Source organism: Megalops cyprinoides, chromosome 9, assembly GCF_013368585.1.
Source record: "Megalops cyprinoides isolate fMegCyp1 chromosome 9, fMegCyp1.pri, whole genome shotgun sequence".
In the NCBI taxonomy this organism is placed as follows: domain Eukaryota; kingdom Metazoa; phylum Chordata; class Actinopteri; order Elopiformes; family Megalopidae; genus Megalops; species Megalops cyprinoides.
In genome coordinates, this window is record NC_050591.1 from 1,822,162 (window position 1) to 1,845,973 (window position 23,812).

A 23,812-nucleotide genomic window follows, 5' to 3' on the forward strand; every position below is an offset into this window, starting at 1 on the left:
TGCAGGAGTTAGTCATTTTTGTTTGATTTCCCTCTAATAGAGCTGGTGTACCATCCACCCCAGCTCTGCAAATGCATGCCCATCACCACCATACTCAAATATGCAGCACAAAGCGAAAGAGAAATTTTAGTCTGTGTCTAAGGTAGTGTGTGCATGTGTATGTGTGCGTGTCTCTGTACATGTGCATGTGTGCATGCGTGTCATGTTGTTTCAAGTGCCTGATTGAACTGTTTGAAAACAGTGACTCAAACACTTAATTCTGTGCCAGTTAATTCTGACATAGCTTCAAAAGGTTAGTCAACGGACATCAGATCTTACATAGGAAACAAAAGTACCAAATTAAAACGGTGTCATTATTTAGGAATTATTGTTAACTTAAAACCAGGTTGTTGTTTTTTTTCTTAAGTTTAACATTATTAACATTAACATTCACACTAAAACATTATTCACCAAATTAGAACTGTACATGAGCAACAAAAGAAAATCTGAATTATTTTCTCTCTACCTGTTTTCTGGACATCTACAAATTTCTGGACACTACATCAAATGAATAATCAGAGCGCCTTCATTAAAAGGTCAATCACTGCATGGTTTATGAGGCTGTGTTTACACGCCCAAGCCCCCTCACCCCCAAGATGATGGGGTAAGATTGAGGAAACCTTTTTCACAACTGCAACCTCTTCATTAAAATAAAAATGCTCGTCCTGCCACAGTAGAAATTTACAGCCCATATGACTTAATTGGAGCCATTTTCGTGTGTAATGCCATGTCCCCAAAGGTGTTCATTAGCATCCTCCCCACCCTCTCCTTCCCTTCCGCCATCCCTCCCTGGGGTGTTGGATGAATTGGTCCAAGACTGTGGCTCTCTGACTGGCTGCCCGAAGCGACAGGCCACACGCTGTTTTATTTCTGCCATTGTGCTGTGCTGGTATTTTTTGTGTTGTGCTGTGCAGGGATTTTTTTGTGATGTACTGTGCTGTGCTGGTCATGAAGGACATGAAGGGAAAAAAAGCATGGAACCCTCATTTGTAAAAAAAAAGAATCTGTGGGCATTTGGGCTGAGCAGCGTATAGATCCCTTCTCAGATGCATCAAAGTGCCCAATGAGCACCCACACTGGGGAGTATCACGTCCCCTTGCACATGTTTGATGTCTGGCCTCCGTTTTGGTGGTAAGCACAGGGGTGCACTCGGGAGCCAGCAACGTCCTCTGTAAGGTCAGACTTCTCTACAATGTGGGCAGCGCTCTGTTGTCTCAGCAGCTGCAGACTTACTGCTGCTTCAACATGGGCTGGCAAGCATCACTGCTCTTTATCTATTTATTTGTATATTTCTCTTGCTCCTGTGTGCTTTTTTGAATGTGACCCAATGCGTTTGAGAAAAATCGCCCGTGACAGATAAGGATAAGAAAAGCAGAATCCCATGTGCAGAGTCCCCAGAGCTCCCATGGACCCAGGGAGACACCACTGTGACACATTCAAGACCTGAGTTGTGTGATGCACCTGGAAGCTGGCCCATTCAAACATGCAACTCCCCCCCTTGGTTTGGCACTCGATTAAGGACTGTGATGGAGTGCCATCACTACAGTTGAGTATGCGCTCTGACTGCCATACCAACAAGCCTGGCTCTTTGGCACACGGTCAAAGTCGCATGGTTGGTACCCCGTAGACCTGGATTTGAGGCCAGGTGGAGTGACTGCTCTTGCCCTTCGCTACAAGGACACGTCCATGTATCAGTTGCTCTCAAATGCCAAAAAATGCTTGCGTGTGTAGACTGGGCTACATTTCAGAGCTATATTTCTCATCTGGAACAACAGTACAAATAATTGGTTTGACATGGTTTAATGTTCAACAACGTGTCTCTTTTGACAAGGAGTTAAAGAGCTAGAGTGGTACCCTAAGAAGCATGACATCAGCTAAACGGGATTAAAGTATTGCATGAGCTGACAAAAAGGAAATGTTTTAACACACCATTGACTGTAAGTGTTCTAAATACCCAAAAGTACGGTTGCCCTGAAGTGCAAAACACAACAGCAAATCAAAAATCACAACCGCAAATAAAAAACACAACAGCAAAATAAACATCAGACCGCAAATCAAAAAACATAACAGCAAATCAAAAATCACAACGGCAAATAAAAAATCACTACAGCAAATCAAAAATCACAACAGCAAATCATTAAACACAATGACATTCATTTCTACCGGAAGTCTTCTGTCTCAATGTACAACAGTAATTATCACGATATAATTTTCCTCGATAGAAATATAACAAATGTTCAATTTAATTACTTTCCATGCTTCGATAGCATTCACAGAAATGACGAACTGCCAATCATGTCGCAGGAATAGAGGTAGGGCTATGCATTGCGCAAGTTAGGTTGCACGGTGAGAGGTATAAATGCAGGCCAGCATGTGGTATTGTTTACAGACAGATTGGCTGACAGGCTTTTAGTTGGAGCGGAAGAAGCAAAATAAGCGAAATGAGCAACACCGAAGAAAAAGTACTGACCATGACCAGCTCGAAGGATGAAGACATCATCGACAAGAAAGATCACTCAGCTTCAGTAGAGATATTTTGGCCATTTACAATCCAACAAAAAATCAGAGCAGCATGCACTGCAAACTTTGCTGAAGACACGTGCCATCAAAGACAGGCAACACCACGAACCTGTTTCATCATTTGAAACAATAATCACCCATTAGAACACGCAGAAAGGGATTCAAGAAGCTTATCAGAGTCCATCAAATGTAGTTTTTATATATATTGTTTTTCTTAAAAAAAACAGCTGTTTTATTCTAAAGAATGAGAAAATAATATATGTTAAACTGTTGTTTTGCACAGTCCAGATAAAATTCTTGAATGATAATCTGTACAAAAATCCAAAAATACGCTCAAAAATACAAAACTGATCAAATTCAGGTTTGTGTCTTCGCTTGTCTTAATACATGGGCCTGTAGATGCATGTCTGGTAAATGGTTGAAGCCACAGCAGTTTCCTTGATGTGATTATGTATGGTATGGATAGGACTTCTCACAACCAAGTATGTGGGCATTTTTATCTTATATCTTTAGACACAGTAAGTCTACAACTGAAGGGTAATGCAGGTGTAAGACCCGTATTTGTTATAGGTCCACAGTAGTCGGAGCTCCTCAGTCCAATATATATATATTACATGGTGAAGTTATTTAATAACATTGAGAAAGTCATAAATTTTGCATGTAAGTCTATGGGAGTCAAAGCCACTTTCTGCCACCAGCCCTCTATGTGACAACACGGAAGTATTGGTCTATTTTGCGAAACTTCAGGAAACACCAAAAGCACACCGTTGTTGTTCTTTGTTTACCGTAGTGCATGTTCGTGTGTTCATGCGTTATTTTATCGTTCTCGAAACGAATATCACGCAATAAATTTTGAACATTGGATAATGTAAGGATGACTTTAGGCCTATGTAACGGGTGGTCTCTTACTGCGTTGTGTATTAGATGTTAACGGGAGTCAGCGAGCGAGCGAGTTTCTCACTGCTTGTTGCCAACCCCTTAAAGCCAGCGTCGTTACCAGTTGAGCTAAAGGCAAATTGCCATTAGCCCGTCAGCTACTTCAGAACTTCTACACCTACAACAATGATAGCAAAATGTTATTCACTTCCATACTTTTTTTACAAAGCTACGGAGCCACTAGAGAGAGGCAAAACGCGTTGTTGCTTCCTATAGCGCCACCATCTGGCCAATCGGGGTAATTGTTTTAGTAGTGGGTGACCATAGGAACCAAAAAGTTTGGTAGCTCTTGGACCCCTAATAATAATAAAAATCATAACAAACATAATAGGGTTCCAGCACTACGTGCTTGGACCCCTAATAATGATAAAAACCAGAACAAACATAATAGGGTTCCAGCACTACATGCTTGGACCCCTAAAAAAGATTTCCTCTACATATTATGATTGTTTTAGTGGAGGGGAGGATGAATACACAAACAGCATGTCATCTGGGGATATTACACACATACACACACACACAAAACAAATTCACATTATCTGCAGACATGACCAATCAAAGGACAAAACTAGGACAGTGTTGGACAGCTGCTCTTGATCTAATCCTTCTCATAAAAGTCTTTGCTGAATATTACTTTTCTCCTTGAAGGGCTGGTCAGTTGAGTTGACAGATTGTGATGGAGCGCATTTGGTTGTCCTTGTGGTCTGTCTTGCAGGCATCGGGGTTGCTTCCCCTGAAGACCATAACACATTTCAATAATGTAATGATCTTGCGCACAGAGGTCAAGAAAATGCTGAGCACGGAGTTACCACCATGATTGATGGGAAGCTGAATGAGTGGTACTTCCAGTGCCCCCGCACACATGTTACTGCATCTTCTTCCCTAAACTGAGGCATGTACCTTATTTTAAGCACTGGGAGATAATTTGTTTTCATTTTTGTCTGTAATATGCCAAGTTAGCATCATGAATATAAACATTTAATACCGGGTTTTGCCCAGCAAAAGGTGATGTTGTTTTGATGAAGCTTGAGCTTACAGCAGACACTAGCCTGGTTTCATAGAGACAGCATTACACCAATCAGCTAGTACCAAGGTACATAAAGGACAAATACACTAATGGACAAAGACTTGCATTGTGTTTTTGTTTATTAGTGGTTAACAAATGCATAATAAATAATAAATATGTCAAATAATACATATAAAGTAATAATAAATAAATATAAAGTGAAATATGTCATTCACCTGTGTTTCTGAAAATGAGTAAAATCACATATTGTGCACAGGACTCATGAATACACATCACAGTACACAATACGCAGTTAGGAAAGACTCAGCCACACATCAAATGCTTCCTGAAGGCTGCCTTTCAGTTGCAGGGTCAAAGCCTGCATGGGATCGCACCAAAGACAATATCTGGGATGTCAACAGTCCACCTATTTACTTAATGTAATTAGAAAATAAATAGGACATACTTGTGACGTACTTATGCTATGTGCACTCAGAAGGCATTTAACATTACATTTAATTACATTTATAGAAGTGCTTGTCAGGCACTTTAATGCTACTCTGAAATGAGACACCACATGAAACACAGATTTTCATCAGCTATTAAGGATTTGATTCATGATGCTTAAAGAGAGTTTTTTTAAGATCTTCATCAAGGGAATATAGTCATGTAGGATACATCAGTAGTTGAAATACATTTATGTTACAATCTATATAGATTCTCATTGCTAATAACTACTACTAATAATAATTACTAACAACTGTCAAGATAATAAAGTCATAATCTAATGATTGCCTTTATATTTCATATAAACTTTGTAATTAATCATTGCAACTTCATATATGTAAAATGCACACTGTACTCATTATGAGCCACTAACTCTTTCGCGCGGACGGTCACACCGGTGTGATTAACTGTTTAGTATGTATGCTAAAACCGGTGCGGAAAAATTCTAGCTAATTTTAGCTTTGAGGAAACAGCGATTTAACATAAAAAATATAGCAAATGCTAACTGAAAACTATGAGAAGCTTAATAACGCTAATGAAAACATAACAAACCATGTAACATAACACGCACACTACATAGCATAAAAATAAGTTACGTGCGAAAGGGTTAATATTGGAAAATGCTTGTGACCCACATAATCCATCCTTACACACCATTGATGAACACTGCATAAAGCATACCCTGATATACTGTATAAAAAGGAAGGAAGATTTGGCATGTGGATGTTTCCCTCCTAAGCAACCCTTGAAGGGGGCCACTATCATGGCTTCTCATTTGCCCCTTTTCCACCAAGGCAGTTCAAGGGCCGGTTTGGAGCCGGTGCCTAATCTTGAACCAGTTCTTCGCGTTTCGACAGCCAAAGAACCGGCTCTCAGCCAGGAAAACTGGTTTGAGGGTGGCACCAACACTTTGCTGGTCTAGAACAAAGAACTGCTATGTCAGGGGCTGGGCGTGGGATTATCATGACGAATAAGACCAACTAAAACTTCATGATTTTTTTTTTTTTTAATCAGAGCTAGTGTAGCATCTAGTCTGCCTAAAAAGAAGAAGAAGAAAAACCAGTTTTATTTTTCAAATGTTTTTCCTTGTTGCCAGCCAGCTATGTATTTCTTAGCTGTTTAGCGAGCTACTAATTTCTTATGTCAATGTTACGTTTGACATTTGTATCATTGATGTGAGAAATTAGTAGCTATGCTTGCTTGGGTAATATTAGCTGACCAACAGCTAGCTAGCCAGCTACCGTAACCTTGGTAACAGTAGCTAACGCTAGCATACTACTTTCTAACATTGCCATTGACTCACCTACCAGTGTCACTTAACATTTGGCTTCACAAAAGGCTAACATTGTATAAAGTGTAGTGGACAAGTTTGTTTTTTAAAGCACTGTTCACTTGTTTTTGTTGTTGTTTGTTCCCGCTAGCTTGAAAACCATATCAAATGTGCATTAACATTAAAGGTGGCACCATGTGGCCATGAGAGGTAACTGCACTTTGTGCATATTGCAGATAAGAAAACAGTATGTATATACAGTATATATATATATATATATATATATATATATATATAATCTACATCTCTCTCTCCCTCTTTCTCTTTCTCTCTGTCCAGTCACTCATTTCCATGTTCTTTATTTTTTTATAAAAAAAAAAAAAAAGAAATACACGCTTCTCCCACTTTGGACGGGCTCCCCCTGGATTCATTATTGCTGATCAAATTCATAATTATAGCTTTTTTCCCCACAGTACACACCTATAATTGGGGACCATGGCCATTGAAAATGCCATTTCTGTGGATTCAGTGAGTTCCATCCACTCTATCTCATTAGAGACCAGCCCATCCTCTAGTTCCTGATGTCACTAGGACAGAACAGCCACTGAAGCATGCGTTCTTGTAGGAGAGAAGTATAAGCCCTAATTGTCATTCAGGCCACACCCGACAGCAGCTGGTGAGCTTGTGCTGGTTTTACAGTTTTGTTTTTAGGGCAGGGGTAGCTCCATTAATAAACTTGTTTTCCTTCTGTATTTCATTTTTACTAAAATATTGTGATCTGTCTTCTTATTGATCACTAATCAACACTGTACTCAGCCCATTGGAACAAATAATTTAGAGTGTTCTAAACATTCAGACTATCATCAATGTTGTAAAACGTGTTAGTGTCAATAGCACTAGAATACTGAGTATTAACTGTATCACTCAGACCTGTTACCTTTGCATGTGTGTTAGAAAGGTAAAGCATATGGAGTTGGGATATTTGAACGCATTTTTTGGTCTCAGTTTGGTTAATTGATTGGTCATGATCATGATACACTTGAGTGATTTTGATTGGTGCAAACACGTGGAGATGTGTTTGGGAACAGGTGATTGAACCTGCTGAATATTGCGCCTAGGGTGTTCAAAGCCAGCAATCTCTAACCTGGCAAGACATTACATGTCAAGCACAACCCATTGACAATAGGCCAGATTCTAGGACTCCCAGCTGAATCCATTAGATACTGTATGTCATTGATTGTTCTGGTCTGTGATGTCACAGGAATCAGAAAAGGACATGAAAAAACATGTTTTGTACCCTTGAGCTATGCAGGGGTGTAGCCATAGGTGCTGTCTGCAGACACCAGAGGCGTGTCTCCCCAAATAGGTGACTACATTCAAGCCACCCTGTCCAGAGATGTGACATCCCTCCAGCTAAGGTTCTGCATTTGAAAGCATAAAACTATCATAAAAACAACATTAAAGTAGTTAAATGGTTTGATAAAAACAGACCCATGTATGAAATACAGCTCAGAGCAATTTTCCTTGTTCATTTAAGAGGCCTAACGGTAATATTAACACAATTGTTTTTGAAGGAATCTTGAAACATTGAATAGATGTGAGCCAAACCAATCTGTCTTCTATCAGATTGGCGCTAAAATTAGGGGTACTGTTTGTCATGTTGGAATCAGGATGCTGATGAAGTGAAAAATTCTTAATGCAACAGGTGAAATGTGATGCCTTCCTACCATTGTCATTATCTGAAATAAACATGCTGACATTAATCAACCTCACACTGACCCCCACTGCCCTGCTATCCCCATTCTCACCAACACATTACATTACATTACATTATCATCACTTAGCACACGTTTTTATCCAGAGTGACGTATGAGGTGCAAGTATAAAGTGCATCTAAGAGACTAGCATGAAAAACACATTGCTGGCTACATTCAAACATGCTTTCAATGCAAAACATAGCACTGTGATCACAAGTGCAGTCCTACACAGCATCCGGGAGGCTATTAAACCCTCAGGGGTTTCCATCCCTTCCCGCCCTGGCTGGCTGTCCCACCATCCATTCCAGACAAAATTCTTTGGCCCCCTCTCTTCAAATGTGGACAAATGTAAATAAATAAGATGGGAAAATGGTACGTGTGTTTGTGTGTGCTTGTGTGTACGTGTGTGTGTGTGTGTGTGTGTGTGCGTGCGTGCATGCGTGCATGTGTGTGTGTGTGTGTGTGTGTGAACTGCGTCCACTCTGCTGTCATGCGCATGGAATAACCCAAGCGTTGGGCCCAAGAATTCAAATCTTTAATCAACAACGAAGCAGCTTGGCCCAGATGGGCTGCTTCGCCATCAATCAAGGAAATCGCACAGTGCAAATGGCTTACTTAATTTTTTCCTGAAAATAAAAAAGCCTTTGCCTTCTAAATCAAATCAGAAAAGTGCACTCAGACAGACAGATGAAGTTATTAATAGCATGAAACTGGACAATGTGTGAGCTGCATATTAGGCAGATGGCAGAGCGTAGCTCTAGTTGAGTAGCTGATTGCTAAAAATGATGCAGAAGGCAATTAGCAGTAATGAAGGCAAACGCACGCTGTGCTCCCCCTTTCCAGGTCTTCTCTGGGCCCCATCCGGCCACCACTGTGTCTGGACACAGATTTATATTTCATGTTCTATCCTGCATTGTTATGAGCCTAGCCACTAGATTCAGTTGAAACCACATGGAAAGTGCTATTCAACCAAAATTGGGGTTACTTTCTTGTAAACTGTGTCAGAAAATTAAGTGCAATAAGAGGATTTTGAGATATTTTTGTGTTGAATAGCACCTGCCCTTAAGGTGACCGGGTGGTTTTAACTGAATCCAGGGTTTTGTTGTCATGACCAATTTATCAGTTGGACTGGAGCCTACACAGAGATGGCTAGTAAGAGACCATTAACTGCAAGCAATGAAAATTAAAGAGCTTATAATTGTATATGGGAAGGATGCATTTGGTGTGTTATTTGTCTCTGATTAACAATCATATCACAGCAATCCAAAACAAAGGGCTCAAAACATGCCTTCATCAGTTATGGGAGACTCATCAGAGGCATATTTCAAAATGATGCCAACACAATCTGAATATATATGTTCTGCAAAAAATCCATTGTTGAAACTGGTTTCCTAAGTTTTCCTTACATTCACTCTCGCAGAGAAGCAGCGCCTTGTAGCTGACACGTGCATTCCTGGCTGAAAACTCAGCTCCACAAGCTGGCTGCACAGGCTCTGCCAGCTTCTCTCAGAGCCTATTTAAGAAGCCACCAGAGAGAAGGAGGTTTGGGGGCCAAGGTGACAGGCCAGGTTAAAATGCATCTCTCCCATTAATGTCTCCACCTTGTTATGGCTCATGGGTGAAGAGGGGCAGGGAAAGGGGCTGCACGGCTGGGATGCTCTTTGGCTTCAGTGCTTGTTGATGAAGATTCAGACCTGGGAGGGGATTCAGGTGGGCAGGGCTTAATGCAGTGGGGTTTCCCATGGCCACAAGCCTGACCCTGACACTGGTTGCAGGACCTCTATATCAAACAGAAAATGTATACCCCTAGCTGATCTCAGAGACAGTTATAAGATACCAATTATTGTGCCACCAATTATTGAAGTGAATTGTCACCAATTGCACCACCAATTAAAAAATACAATGGACATGCCCTGCATTAGGCAAAAGTGCAGCTCTAGCTAGGCAGCACTCAACCAATCAGAAAACGGGGGAGGGGACTGGGAGGCTTGGTCGAGGGGGGTGGGGTTTGGTTTTCCACAGCTGCAGGTCCAGGCCATGGTATTTGCTGCAGGACCCAGCTGGATGCACTGTGTCCATACGAGGTCTGTATCAATAGCTGTAGGTGAGTCATCATGGTTTCCACATGGTTTCTTTCAAACATTTATACACACTTTACACAGTTTTTTATTCTGTGTTGCAACGTCAAAAGAAAAGCTGGGAATCAAAATACTTCACCCAAATACGTAGCAGCCACTGAGAAGATTTAAAATGTATTTTCACAGTGCATGTTGTTTTCCACTGTAGCAACTGTGGAGCGGCACAAATGTGGATTTGCATCCAGTGTACAGCAAGGTTAACGATTGTAATGATTGGCACCTTTCTTAGGACATAACCTGGGTTTAAGATGCCATTGCATCCACTGTGTTAATTAGAGCAACACATTCAATTCCAGATGGGTTACGTTTGAGGACATTTATTTCTGAAAGAAAGAGTGTGCCGAAGCCTAGTTTTAATCTGCAAAGTATTCAGCCACAACACTCCAAAATTCACACTGGCTAGAGACTGGAGCAGCATCTGCCTGGCACCAAGAAGCAGGCAACAGGGCAGAGTTCATTATGTTCATTATCATCAGTGGGCACAGAGTTATGCCCCACTTCTGGAAGTAGCCAATGGTGGTTCAGCTGACTTGTGAGGAAGTAACAGAAACTGGATTGTGTGTCATTGAATTTAATGTATGGCTTCTTCTCACAAGCTTTGGCCCAAGGTTCACCTCAAACTCCTGCAGTGCTGCCTCTAGCAGGTGTGTCTGTCACGCCTTGTTTGACTTCATTAGTATTGTGGTGGGGGGAACACTTTCAACTACTTTGTTTTCTTTCCTTTTAGCATTCCATGAAAATGTTATAGATCAGCAACAAAGCCTTGAGGTTAGTCTAGTGAAGCAGTGATTGCGAGAGTGATCTAAGTGATCTAAAAAATGCCACATTGTTTCTCTAATTTCAAACTATTACATAAGAGGGACCAGTGAGATAATTAGGACTGCCATCCTTTAACATCATACAAAGCCTTCATTTCAGGGTTTATCCTTTTAATGAAGACTTCATTACATTGTTTCTGTATCTGTATCTGTTTTGTAGTGCCCTTTGAAAAAGGAGAGGGAGGAAAAGGCTTGAAAATGCAGTACTGTAAGTCACTGCATGGTGACCTTTTATGAATTATCCAATTTTGATCTTGCAAAATGAAGACTTCATTACATTGTTTCTGTATCTGTATCTGTATCCATTTTGTAGTGCCTTTTGAAAAATTAGCGGGAGGAAAAGGTTTGAAAGCATGCTGGATCACTGCGTGGTGACCCTCTATGTATTGTCCAATTTTGATCTTCCAAAAAAAAAAAAAAACGAGGTGCGAGTTGATAAGACAGTAAGCAACGTCTTCTTGTAGTAAGTGCTAACATTGCCATCCACTCAAGCACACATCTTTTTTTATCAGGATAGCAATTCAGTAATATACCATGCATCCACACATAACACTAAGGGTTTTCAGACTGCTATTTACAAATTATACACAAGCAGTCTTCACTGTGTGGCAGGTCTGGAAATTGTATGTGCAGAACCGTTCCTGCCTGAAATATTGCATGAATTACAAAAACATGCTCCTTAGTGAATTACTAAGTCATCAGCAAAAATAACACATCCCTGCTGCAGCTGCTTTAGAACAAAAAACTTGTTCCTTTCAATTCCTCATTTGATCCTCCTTCACAGAGCCTCCAAAAATATACTGTATTATAGCATCTGCAGGCCACCAGTATTTTATATAGAGGTGCTGTGCACAAATGGACCACCTCAGCACAGCACCAGCTTCACCTGGGCCATTCGTTTGGATGCTTTTGGATGCCTGTGAGAACTGATTGTTTCACAACGCACAATGACATGAATCTCCATTTAAACCAGACAGCTGGCAAACAGCACCACCGAATGTACATTCATCTCCCTGCGTACACGTGTTTGGGAGACTGAAAAAAATCCAATCTGCTGCTGTGTAAGAGTGAGATCCAAACACTGAAAGTGGGGAAGCAGAGCTCTACCAATGCACATGTTTCAGTTATAATTCCCAATAGGAGCAGTAAGTAAGCAGAGTGCCTGGCTTCACACCACTATGGCAACTTTGAGGCCAAATAGAGTATTCCCTGCACCACCAATTAACATATGGACCTCGTGTGTTCACTACAACCTCTGCGATCTGTTTGTGGCATTACCATGACCATAGAGGTGCTTTAAAGTATCTTTGGCCCCTATCTGGAACTCAGCTGCTTGCTCTTGTTGCAGTCCAGATGCAGTTGTGGTGTATAAATTTTTCCCTGTGTCCCATGATTGAGACATCATCATGTCAGATGAATGTACTCTGAAAGAGCTGACTGCCAGGGGTTACACCCAACCTGAGATTAGGCTCCCACTCAATGTCTTGCAGATCCTCAAGAGACAGGGCTTCGTCGTGTCAAGGGGTGTGGCCGATCTGGACGTGCTGGATGCCCTCACCTCGACACATGCTCCCATGCTGGGCAGACCTGTGCAGTGCTTATCCTTGGCATTGCCATGAACGAGTTATAACTGTGGGTGAGTTCAGTTGCAGGAGCCACAGGCTTTTTGCACATTTCCCATGACCCGTGAAACCTTTCACAGGGGGATTTAACACTTGCACTTGCACTAGTGTGTTCCTCATGGCAGCGCCAGGTCAAAGATGGCAACAGGCATTTGTTACCTTTGTATAATCAGATTGGGTATGAGTTGCATAAGCACCTCTGATCTCTTCACTCAGATTCTCCACAAACACAAAACATATATATCTTCTCATGAAAATGCATGACAAAAAAGAAAAGAAAAAATTTTAAAAATCTGTATTTTGCTCCATAAACAGATCTTGACACATCCAAGACATAAATTAGTTTAAACAAGAGAATGGACACCCAGTTAGATTCTCTGTCTTGAGTCTACACTATGAGCTTGTGCTTCCTCAGCTTACTCTCCAATGAGGCAGAAAGAAAAGCTCAAAATTGTCACTGACCCAGTTTTTGGGATAGGACCCTTCCTTAATAGGCTGAAATTCCAAAAGACACAGCCACACTACAAAATGCAGCTGCTCTGCCTAAGAGCTAGCGTATAAATCAAGGGCTAAAGCTTGGGAACAAGAGACAGAATCAATACAAAGCAACACAAAAATGTGCTCGGTAAGGATCCCCTCCCCCTTTCACCATTACCCACAATGACCCTGTAAAAAGTAATACATTGGAAAGGGGGATCATGGGTGCACCTTCACCCCTCTGTTGTTTTGTCTTTGCAGGTAATGACGAGGTATAAAACCAACACCGGACATGCCGAAGCGAAGAGACATCCTTGCCGTCGTGTTGATTGTGTTGCCTTGGACACTGCTCATCACCGTTTGGCACCAAAGTGCAATCGCTCCCCTGCTGGCCATCCGAAAGGGTAAGGACCACATTTGCTCCCCTCAGGGAGATTTTCCATGGTCCCTCACTGTGCTGCAAAAAATCAGCCCACTTTTTGTTCTGCTCCAACAGATGCTCATTCTAGGTCACAGCTACTGAAGCAAATTTAAACTGTGAACCCCAGCACTTATCATAATCCAAGTATCTGCTCCATATCTGCTAAGCAGAATGTTTAATCATCAATAGTGTTTTCAGGATACCCTAGTGGTACTCAAGCTGTAGTCTGATCATGAAATATGTTGCAATTGCTCTTGTAATTTGACTAGCAGCCTAAACTGACATATTTTCACTCACTGTTTGTATTTTTGTGAGTCATCTCCAACTTGTGCTCTGAAAAACAATTCAAACTACTGTGACTTGCGGGAGGCGCAAGCGTCATCCTCACTATGTCTAACTGGAACTTCTAAAGATCTCCTAGTAGTGGACTACGCCACTTCACTGATGAAGGGAAGGAAGAACCCTGATGTTTGGCAATTGGCCCTGCACAAGCTATTCTACTGAAAGAATATAGGTGGCTGCTGATGTACAAAATCATACAAGGCTTTATTGATTATGCAAGTATTAAAAACATGACGTACAACGCAGGTTAAAATATAGAGGGCTATGGGGTAGCGAAGTCGATAAATTAGTAAAAGCTGATTCTGTGTTAACACGGCAAGAGGCTCTAAGGCTATTGAGACAATAGTCTGTATCAAGGCTAATAGCACACTTCACAAAGATAAACCCCACACCAATAAATAGACCATGATAAAAGTATAAAATACAAGTGCTACACCCCAATCAGAGTTCACAGCAAACAGTTCCCTTGGTACCACCTATTGCACAATGCCCATGGCCTCTTATTGCACAGTATGAATTTTATAAAAAAGGGAAGACAAACTTGCACAAAACAAGATATAGCAGGAAAAGAAATTATAGCACCCCCTCCTGGCAGCTAGTTGCCCCCAGGGCACCAGTGCCCAACAGTACACACACCATATACACTGTATACAACAATATCACAGAGGAACACAGATAAAATAAAGAGAGATACAAGAAAAACAAAAATTAAACTACTCTGGGAAAAACAGTGGCTGAGTCACAGGCTCCTTAACTAGAGGTGGGAACTCATGTGATGTCACCACCCTGTTAACTTTAGGTCGCTCCAGCAATATAACTTGTAAAAAGGCTGTTCTTTAGTATTCAACGTATTGAAGCACAGAGTCGTACACAAACTTTCAAATATCTCACTGCAAATATCTTTGCACATGAGCAACACACAAGCAATCGCGGCTTCACTCTCCAACTTTATCTTAGCTGGTTTTGAATGCAATGACTACATCATGCTAAATACCCAACAAAAGTGAGCATAACACTAGAAGTGGTATTCACTGGGTCCTAGTGCCCTACCGGGTCCTGCCTGCTGCAGCACTTTTAGCAAAATGTCCTCAGCAGCTTTGAGAATCATTTTACCAATCTATTAAGCAGTTCATCCAAAGCAGACTTCTCCAATCAAAAGAAAACAAGACATATTTTTGATGCCTTCTGATGAGTGTCTGAAACAATCAGATCATTTACGGATGACACAGAAGTGTGGCTTCATTGAAACATCTGCGCGTAGACAATTTATGTGATACCCATTTTATGGTTTTTCATATTCAAATTGCAGAATTAATGCTTGCAAAGCATCCCCTTGTTGTAAAAAAAGGCAAAATCCATCAGAATATGCTAACCTGCCAAGCGATGGGAACGGGACATACGCACATTATTTTGGTACAATCTGAGGACCAATAGACATCCATTTTCACAATATAACTTAAGGGCTTTTCTGGGTAGTGTTTCTATGCAAAGTCATACATTCTGGCAGGAAATGCCAAACAGCTAGTCTCTCAAAGATTATGCGGATCTGTGTGGAGGGTGAGAATCACTTTATTGTTTAGAGTGGGAAGTGCACTTTAATGATGTAATCGTAAAAAACACCATTAGCAGGAGCACAAAGCCAGGGAATATTAGCAACTTGAAAAATTTATGAATTGCTCCACATTCAATGTTCTCAGCCTTTCTGAAGCAGTGGGACATATGGTCCAACACACTGTCAGGTTAATTCCCAAATTTAGCTGGGGGTTTGATCCAATCACCGTGGCACTTTGTCCTCGTTTCTGAGTATCACAGCAATACCTGAGTATCCAGTATTAGATTTCATTCAGATACATGAGTTTTTTCTTCAGTTTCAATGGCAGCCAACTCATCAATAATAAAAAAGACCTTTGTCACTTAAGGTTGTGGGCAAACCATTGTCTTGGTCAAACTGTGTAAACCCACCATCCCTAAAAACAAAGCCCAAAAGTGCTGCCTCTTTCACTTCCTAAACAGGAAAGCAGAGGGAAGTACTACCCCATGGATATGTTGTCCAATCACAGTACCTGCTTTTTACCTTTTGCAGCCTGTCACCACCTAGTAAAAGAGATCTTTATCATACCCGAGAGGCTGGCAGTTCGTCGGCACCGCCCCACAGGTACTTACCTCTCGGATCGTAAGCTGATAGTAATACAGAGCAGCCCCAGGGCTTGCTAATGCCTTAATTGTCTTTCTCTGCCCTAGATGACACGGCTGAGGGCCATCGTGACCCGGGGCAGGGCTCTGACTCTAAGGAGTATTGCTCTTCAGACAAGGACATAGTGGAGGTGGTGAGGACCGAATACGTGTACACCAGGCCCCCACCCTGGTCCGATGTGCTGCCCACCATCCACGTGGTCACACCCACCTACAGTCGGCCCGTCCAGAAGGCGGAGCTGACCCGGCTGGCCAACACCTTTCTCCACGTCCCCAATCTCCACTGGATACTGGTGGAGGACTCCCAGCGGCGCACCCCACTGGTCAGCCGGCTGCTCCATGAGATGGGCCTCAACTACACCCACCTGAATGTGGAGACACCCCGGAACTACAAGCTGCGGGGGGACACCCGGGACCCGCGCATCCCCCGGGGCACCATGCAGAGGAACCTGGCCTTGCGCTGGCTTCGCGAGACTTTCAGCCTCAACAGCACCCAGCCGGGGATTGTCTACTTCGCTGACGATGACAACACCTATAGCCTGGAGTTGTTTGAGGAGGTCAGTCCTGTCCTGCTGCTGTCCTCATGAAGTCAGACCACCAGGGTCAGGAATTCTCCTGGCATGATTCTTCACATGTCACTATGGAAATGCCACATCTAGAGATGACGAAAGAGTGATGAAACTAAGTGCTAAACCTGGCATTCCATTGCAGGGAATCCTGTTCATCATGGACAGATGTGAAACACCGGTGTTCACATTCCTGTATGTATCCATTTATACAACTGTGTATAGGTACTGACTAGCAGGGGTTAAAGTGGGCTGGAACGATCCAGAACGGTGTTCCGGCACCTTCGATTAATAAGTAAATAAATCTGATTGGCAGTTTCATACATAATAATTTTTCATGTGCTGCAGCCTGGCACTCCTTCCAGCTGATGCCATCAAGACACTCACTCAAAAAATCAGAAAGTAATGTGGTTGAGAACTTCTCCTCCTAGATGAATACATGCTTAATTCAGTTTAGGATTGTTATTTAGTGTCTGCTGTGTGTGAGAGTTGTGCAAGAGAGTGTGAGCGCAGCCCCTTGCATCATCAGCACTTCCACTGACAGCAGAAATTGGAATTTATGCACGTTGGCAGCAGCAGGTGGCTTGTGTGTGAACTGGCAGCATACCGTTCGTTAAGACAAAGTAATGATCGTTATGCCATTATCTGTAAGAAACTTTCAAAACAGTAACCCGGTACAGTGTCTGGAGTAAAAGCAATTGTATGAAACATGTTAAATATGTGTACTCTGTCCATGATGAAAGCTAGGCTATTTCTTTCATATTAGCAGGCTAGCTAATGTTTCACACAACACCATTGATTAAAAAACAGCTTATGTAGGCAATGGTTCAAACATTTCAAAGCCAAATTTGGAAATGAATATAGGTGTGACGTTAGCTTGTAATGGTGTTACTCTCAAGAATTTTTGTTTTATTTTTATAGCTAGATAAGGTTACAAAGGTTACAAAGAACCTTAGCTTAATTATCATGCTTTATACTGTAGATCTATGTATTTTGAAAGCTATAATGTGAAACATTTAAGAGAAAGCTTTGGGATTACTTGCCACTTAATTATTCAAATTGCCATCCTTGTTGATTAAACAATCTCATGCTGTAGCTTTCGCAATAGCACACAAATTTCAGACAATCTGCGGTGTTTCACGAGCATAATCATTTATTCTAATTGGTGTCAATTATTCTGTGAATTATTTGTTTTATTGTAAATCAATGAGGATAAAGGGACAGATTGAAAGTAATGATAGATTTAAAGGTAGTGTTCGGGTTTCCCCTGTGTCCAGCTCACCCGCTGCCACTGCTCGTATCTATTCAATGTTGATATCAACAGCACTATGCTGCTTCCACGTGGTAGATAGAAACACATGGCTACAAAGATAAAGAGTGAAAACATACGTGTTTTTCAAAGCTAATAGGTAAGTTAACCAACATATAGACACGAGTGAAATTTTTCTGCCCCGGAAGCATTTCATCTTTCAACTTTGGAGGTGTGCTCTCGCATCAGGTATGACTAAAGCGAAAACAATATGGGAAGAAACCTAACGCCGCATACCGGGGATAGCTGTTATTGCGCTAAAAATAGCTATACGATATATCTGTATGGCTATACCGCCCAGCCCTACACTACCACATGCTATCAAAGTCTGCAAATAAAAGCTGTTGTCCAACTCCTCAAATACTATTTTACGTACATAACGTGGCAAAGCCAATTACAGCACATTTGTGTTACATTACCTCACTTCCCAGAATTCCCAGCATTCATTCCCAGCAGCATTCTCCCTTCCCCCAGCAAATACCCTTACAAGCGTCAGGACCATCAGTTTCGAGCCAAAGCCATGTTGTGCTCAAACGTCAGCACTAACAGATAAATGCACCGCTCTATTATCTCCCTGAGGCAAGCAAATTAAAACAACCATAAAGTATACATCTCTCACTGTAAAGAAGAAAAACAACAGCAGAGAGAGATAAATAATTCAGAATGTATTTTTAAAGAATGGCTGTGTCACCATTTTGAACTGAAAGCTTATACAGGGGTTATCTATTTATATTTCCAGGCTGGTCTTCTGTTTTTATTCTATTTTAGGGTCCAGTGCTGAGTAGTAACTTGGTAAAAATAACAACATCCCTGTCTCCAACAATTTCCCCTGGTGTGGCTGCTGTAGCAGGTTTACTGATTCACTGCTGGGCGTGAAGTAGCAAAACGTAGCTGGAACTGACATTATTTGTGGTGTTTGTTTCATCACTCAAGGCAAAAAATATTTGACAAAGGCAACCATTTGCTAATTTCAAAACTCAGATAATCTCGCTCATAAAAGTTTTGCAACCTTTTTCTCCTGTCTGATAAATTGGTTACAGCAGGCAGCTCTATGGACCAGAAACAGTAAAATGGTAAAACTGTCAGGGCTCCGCCCCCTTAAGCCGCGGTGTTTGTTTTTCCCCGTACCTGTGCTTCTGTTTCCCTTGTGTTCCAGCCCCGCCCCGCTCCCTGCCTGGTCCACGCCCACCTGATCTCCTCATTACCCGCACCTGCGTGCCTGCTCACCTGCATCCCACTGCCTCGTTACCCCCAGCCCTATATCTTCCCTGCGTGTCTCTGTCTTGTTGCTAGTTCGTTTCAGTGATTTTTCCTGTCTCGTCCACGCATTTATTCCCGTGATTTGTTTGCTGTCGTCGTTCCTGCCTGATTCCTGACTTCGTTTTCTGCCTGCCGATTCGGATCTGTTTGACGCCATTCGCCTGCCTGGTTCCTGACTCTGCCTGCCCTGACTCCCGATTCTGGATCTGCCCCCGGACTGCTTCCCCGTGTTTTCGAACCCTGCCTGTCCCTATACTACGAGCTGCCTGCCGATTCCGATTATACGCTTGGATCCGTATACCCTGCGGACCGCGTTTGTGTCCCGATCTCCGATCCTGACAAAAACCGTAATTATGATGTTTGGTTTGCCACCAAAGCAGTGTTGTGCCTCCTTTTCAAAATAATTTTGAAGGCATCAGTGCTGGCACAGGCTCTTTTGAAGGCAATTAATAATTATGACAGCCAGTCAGCTGCACCCTATACGGTAGACTTATTTAAATGGGGAAAAAAAAATTAATCAAATGAATGATTAGGGTTTTCTGAGGATAAAGGCAACATTTGGGTTACAAAGCTGCAGTCCTGAAGAGTGCATATCTACCAGGATTCAGTTTCACTTTTAGAAGACTGAACTAGTGCAGTTTCCTGAGTTCCAGTTAAGTCCAATTAACACTAATTAGTTGGATCAGGTGGTTAATAACTTGACTGTAATAAATGCTACAAGACAGTGAAACAATTGCTGACCAGCTTCGCTGAACTGGTTTGTGCTTTATTATTTATTGAATTTATAGACACAACATTTGTTAAATTTGTATGAAAATTGGAATATGCTTTCTGATCTTCAAATCATAAAATAAGACCAAATGATCAGAAAATAACCATTTGTGAAATTAACTCTCTGCCCAGGATTAATGGTGAAAACAGCAAGCTGTGTTTTTGGTGTGTAGACTGAGACCCTCGCTGAACTCCCTTAAACACCTACACTTTCAAAACTTCTTAATGTGAAGTTTTGTGTTTCTTCTTAATACCTTGGAGTTGTTGTTTGTTCTACTAACACAGGAAAAAGGTTAACCTGTCTAGGTGAGCGTCTCTGTGCAGTGAACAGTGGGTGACAGTGGGAGTGTCTTAATAGAAACATCAGGAAGCTATACCACAGCACATCTGTAACTAAGTGAAGCCTAAATTGTAGTGTGCACACCTGCTGGCTTGGCTAATGAAGTAAAGTTGACACAAATCTGTTTCAGCCAGACTGTCTTTCCCCAATATAGAAGCCAACAATTTAGGTAATTAGGTACATTAGGTAGACAGATATTTCTCATTTCAGGCAGGATTCAGTACACATTATGCCAATAAAGCTGAAAGAGGACAAAAGGCTAAATACACCTTAGCCACTAGAAGATTAACATTGACTGTGAAAGGATTTTAGGCACAAGGTGTTCATAGCTGTCCCTCTGCAAACACTGCGTTTTCTTGATAAAGGGATATTTTTTCAACACAGAGCTTCAACTTCAATGTGGCCACTTGGAATGCCTGTTGAAACTGGGCCAGCGGTTTTGGTGTTCTCCAATGCCAGCCACACGGGCATTCACAGAAAGTAGTGGAGAAGTCTAATTTAGTTTAATTCACTTCACAGTGGCCCAGCGCTTAGCCCCCTTGCTATAAGCACATTAGGGTTCAGGAACCCGATCACTGATTTAATTAGAATGGACAGAGTAGGGAGGATAATTCTGGCAAATGGCTCCAAGAGGTTCCCTCATAAACATACCACTCCGTAAATCAAGAGGATGAAATCCTGTGCTCCGTGAATTGTGATAGATGCCCGGGATCATCACCTCAAACGGACGATGGATTGTTTCAGTCAGGAGAGGTGACAAGTGATTTTGGCCTAGGCGGTTGGCAGTAGCAAAGCACCTCCTTCTTCCATGCTCCCTGACCAGGAATGGAATCAGCCATGACTCAGGGGTTCACTGGACGCTCCCACAGCCTATACAGCTCCATTAAACACACCAGGGAGCCACTCCATTTGAGCTGTAAGGCCTACACAAGTAGTAGTGATCTCCGCTTAATTGTGGTTTGTTGTGGAGGCAAGTCACAATGACCAAATCTTCACTAAACACATCCAAACCAATTTCCTTGAGTGGATGGCTGGTGATGGGTCTTCACTGTCTCAGTGGAGTTTAAGTATGTCAACAAAGGCCAGGTGGTGTTCCCTGTCCCCCTGATAGGAAGGGCAGTCTGTGCCAGTAAAACAGCAGCGCTAATGCCATGCCGTTAAGCAGGGGTAATTGTACCAGTGGCTCATCCTCTGCTCATTAGTTTTCCTTCATCCAGCAGGCCGCTGGAGCTGGTGGAGGGGCAGTATTGAGGTCCTCAGAGAGGGCAAGGGTCTTTCCCTGGGACTGAGAGACTATCAAGATGTGAATGAGGGGTGGGAAGCTTCCACAAGTCTTACAATGTGATTGGCTGCCCTCCTCACATGTTAATTGCATGCTGAGGTTCATGCAGATTGGTTGGGTGTTACACATTGTATGGTTATGACTGGCAAGGTGGTGAGTGTGATGCTGCAGCAGTCATTTAGGTGTCATCCTCAATCCAAAAAACCTCACATGCATGCACAAACACACATGCACACACAGACATCATTCTTTTTTTGGGCACATGGGGACCACAGAAATGAAGGGGCAATATACGTCTCTACCATGCTGTGAGACCTGCTGCTCTGACCGTGTTGTTCATTCTCCCCTCCAGATGCGGTCAACCCGGAAGGTGTCTGTCTGGCCTGTGGCCTTCGTGGGTGGCCTACGCTATGAGTCACCGAAGGTCAACGCCGCTGGCAAGGTGTACGGCTGGAAGACGGTGTTTGACCCCCACCGGCCCTTTGCCATTGACATGGCAGGCTTCGCCGTCAACCTCCGCCTCATCCTCTTCAAGCCCCAGGCCTACTTTAAGCTGCGTGGTGTGAAGGGCGGCTACCAGGAGAGCAGTCTCCTGCGAGAGCTGGTCACTCTCAATGACCTGGAGCCCAAAGCAGCAAATTGCACTAAGGTAGCCACTTAAAAGAGCAGGCTTTACAGTTTATTGAATGACTTACTCTCTGACAATTCCATATGAGCATGAGTTTGGCGGGCACTTAATGGAATAAGTGAATAAAATACTGTGTTCAAATTCCATAAATGTAACACTTGCTTGACAGATATTTCTCGTTTGCTTGCTCTAAGTTAAGGATAAAGTCTCCCAACTTGTTTATACACATGATCTGCACAGGTGCTTATATGAATCATTCAATTATTCATTGCTTCATATGATTGCAGTATCCTAAAACACACCAGGGCATACATTTGAGGACAGTAATTAATACATAATATATTATTAAACATGTGGGTTTAACACATACCAAGATCATCATAAAGAGTAAATAGCAGCAAAGAGTCATGAGAGCAGCATTTTTGGGAGAAAATACCCATACCTTATCTGCATACCTTATCACCTCAACTCAAGTACAGGTAAGACATTTTAAGCCCTCACATACACAAAATGCAAACTCATGCATGTAGATCCAGTCCAAAATGAAAAAATGGAAAGTAAATCACTTATTTTATTTCAGGTTGCAAAAAAAAAATGGATAAATCAATGGGTTGAGCCCTTTAAAGAACAATACAGTCTCAACATGTTGTAGGCCAGAAAGGTTGACGTGAAAAGGCTTGATGCCCTCTCCATAATGCAGACGTCAGGTAAACCCCTTTCCCCACAGAGTGACTTCAGACTGTGTTGTTTCCCCTAAGTCTCTGACTGGTCTCCAACCAGTCCATCAACTGGAGGAGATTTTCTGTCATTAAAATTCTATCAGTTGAGGACTTGACTTGTGAAAAGGTGACCGTGTGTTATTGTGCTCAAGAGTGGGTGGGAGAAGGTAAGCGGGCTACTGGGGTGACAGCAGTGAGGTGCTCTGAGGAGACGCAGGTGAGGGAGGGGGTGTGCTGAGGACCTGAGGGGCACTGGGAGCTGGGTAGGAGCAGGAAGCCTCTGAGTCATGCTCTGACACCTCTTCCTCTCATAATCTCCCTCTTCAGAGGCAAGTGTGACTATTAACCTCCTCTAAACTTGGGCAGAGCAGGAGGAAAAGCATGCCCATGCATTATTCATGGCCACCAGCACCCAAGATGAAAGGGGTGATCACAGCACCGCTCCGAGAAGAATATGCAGGCGAAAAGAAACCCTACATGCTGCTTCACCTTTTTTTTAATAAGAACTTTATTAAATATGTTCATCTCTCCTGGCAACCTAGTGGGTGTAAGACTTGAATGTTTGTCCATACGACCCCCTGGCAGAGGAATGGTTGCCTTGACAACAAGGATTGACAATGAGCATTTCTGTCAAGCTCACATTATTGCCTCTTTAAAGATTTTTTTTTCGGTGTGGGGTGGTTGTTGGGGTTTGTACTTCCCGCTCGAGTCGCTGTTCTTTCTTAAGAGAGCAGCTGGGTTTACCTAACATCAGTCTCTTTGGTTTTAAGTAAGACACACGCTTAGATGATTCTCATCTGGCCTCTTGCTTTCCTCATCTTGAAATTACATTACCCTTAAAGCTGGTGGCATTATTGCATTTTTTTTTCATAAACATTTATTGCTTGTTTT

At 42.3% G+C, this 23,812-nt stretch overlaps 1 protein-coding gene across 3 annotated transcripts in view; it reads left to right on the top strand.

Moving 5' to 3' along the window:
* The window catches only part of LOC118783387 (galactosylgalactosylxylosylprotein 3-beta-glucuronosyltransferase 1-like), a 90,438-nt gene that overhangs the window by 65,678 nt on the left and 948 nt on the right, over positions 1–23,812 (top strand). Inside the window, exons 3-8 of one of the 3 annotated variants that reach the window (XM_036537240.1) lie at positions 12,482–12,627; positions 13,352–13,494; positions 15,937–16,008; positions 16,095–16,603; positions 16,758–16,807; positions 21,927–22,204. In XM_036537240.1, the coding sequence (XP_036393133.1) occupies positions 13,383–13,494; positions 15,937–16,008; positions 16,095–16,603; positions 16,758–16,807; positions 21,927–22,140 (957 nt within the window). In that variant the 5' untranslated portion in view covers positions 12,482–12,627; positions 13,352–13,382 and the 3' untranslated portion in view covers positions 22,141–22,204. Of the gene's footprint in view, positions 1–12,481; positions 12,628–13,351; positions 13,495–15,936; positions 16,009–16,094; positions 16,604–16,757; positions 16,808–21,926; positions 22,224–23,812 lie in introns of those variants that run through there. The other 2 variants (XM_036537238.1, XM_036537239.1) reach the window with 2 other exon arrangements.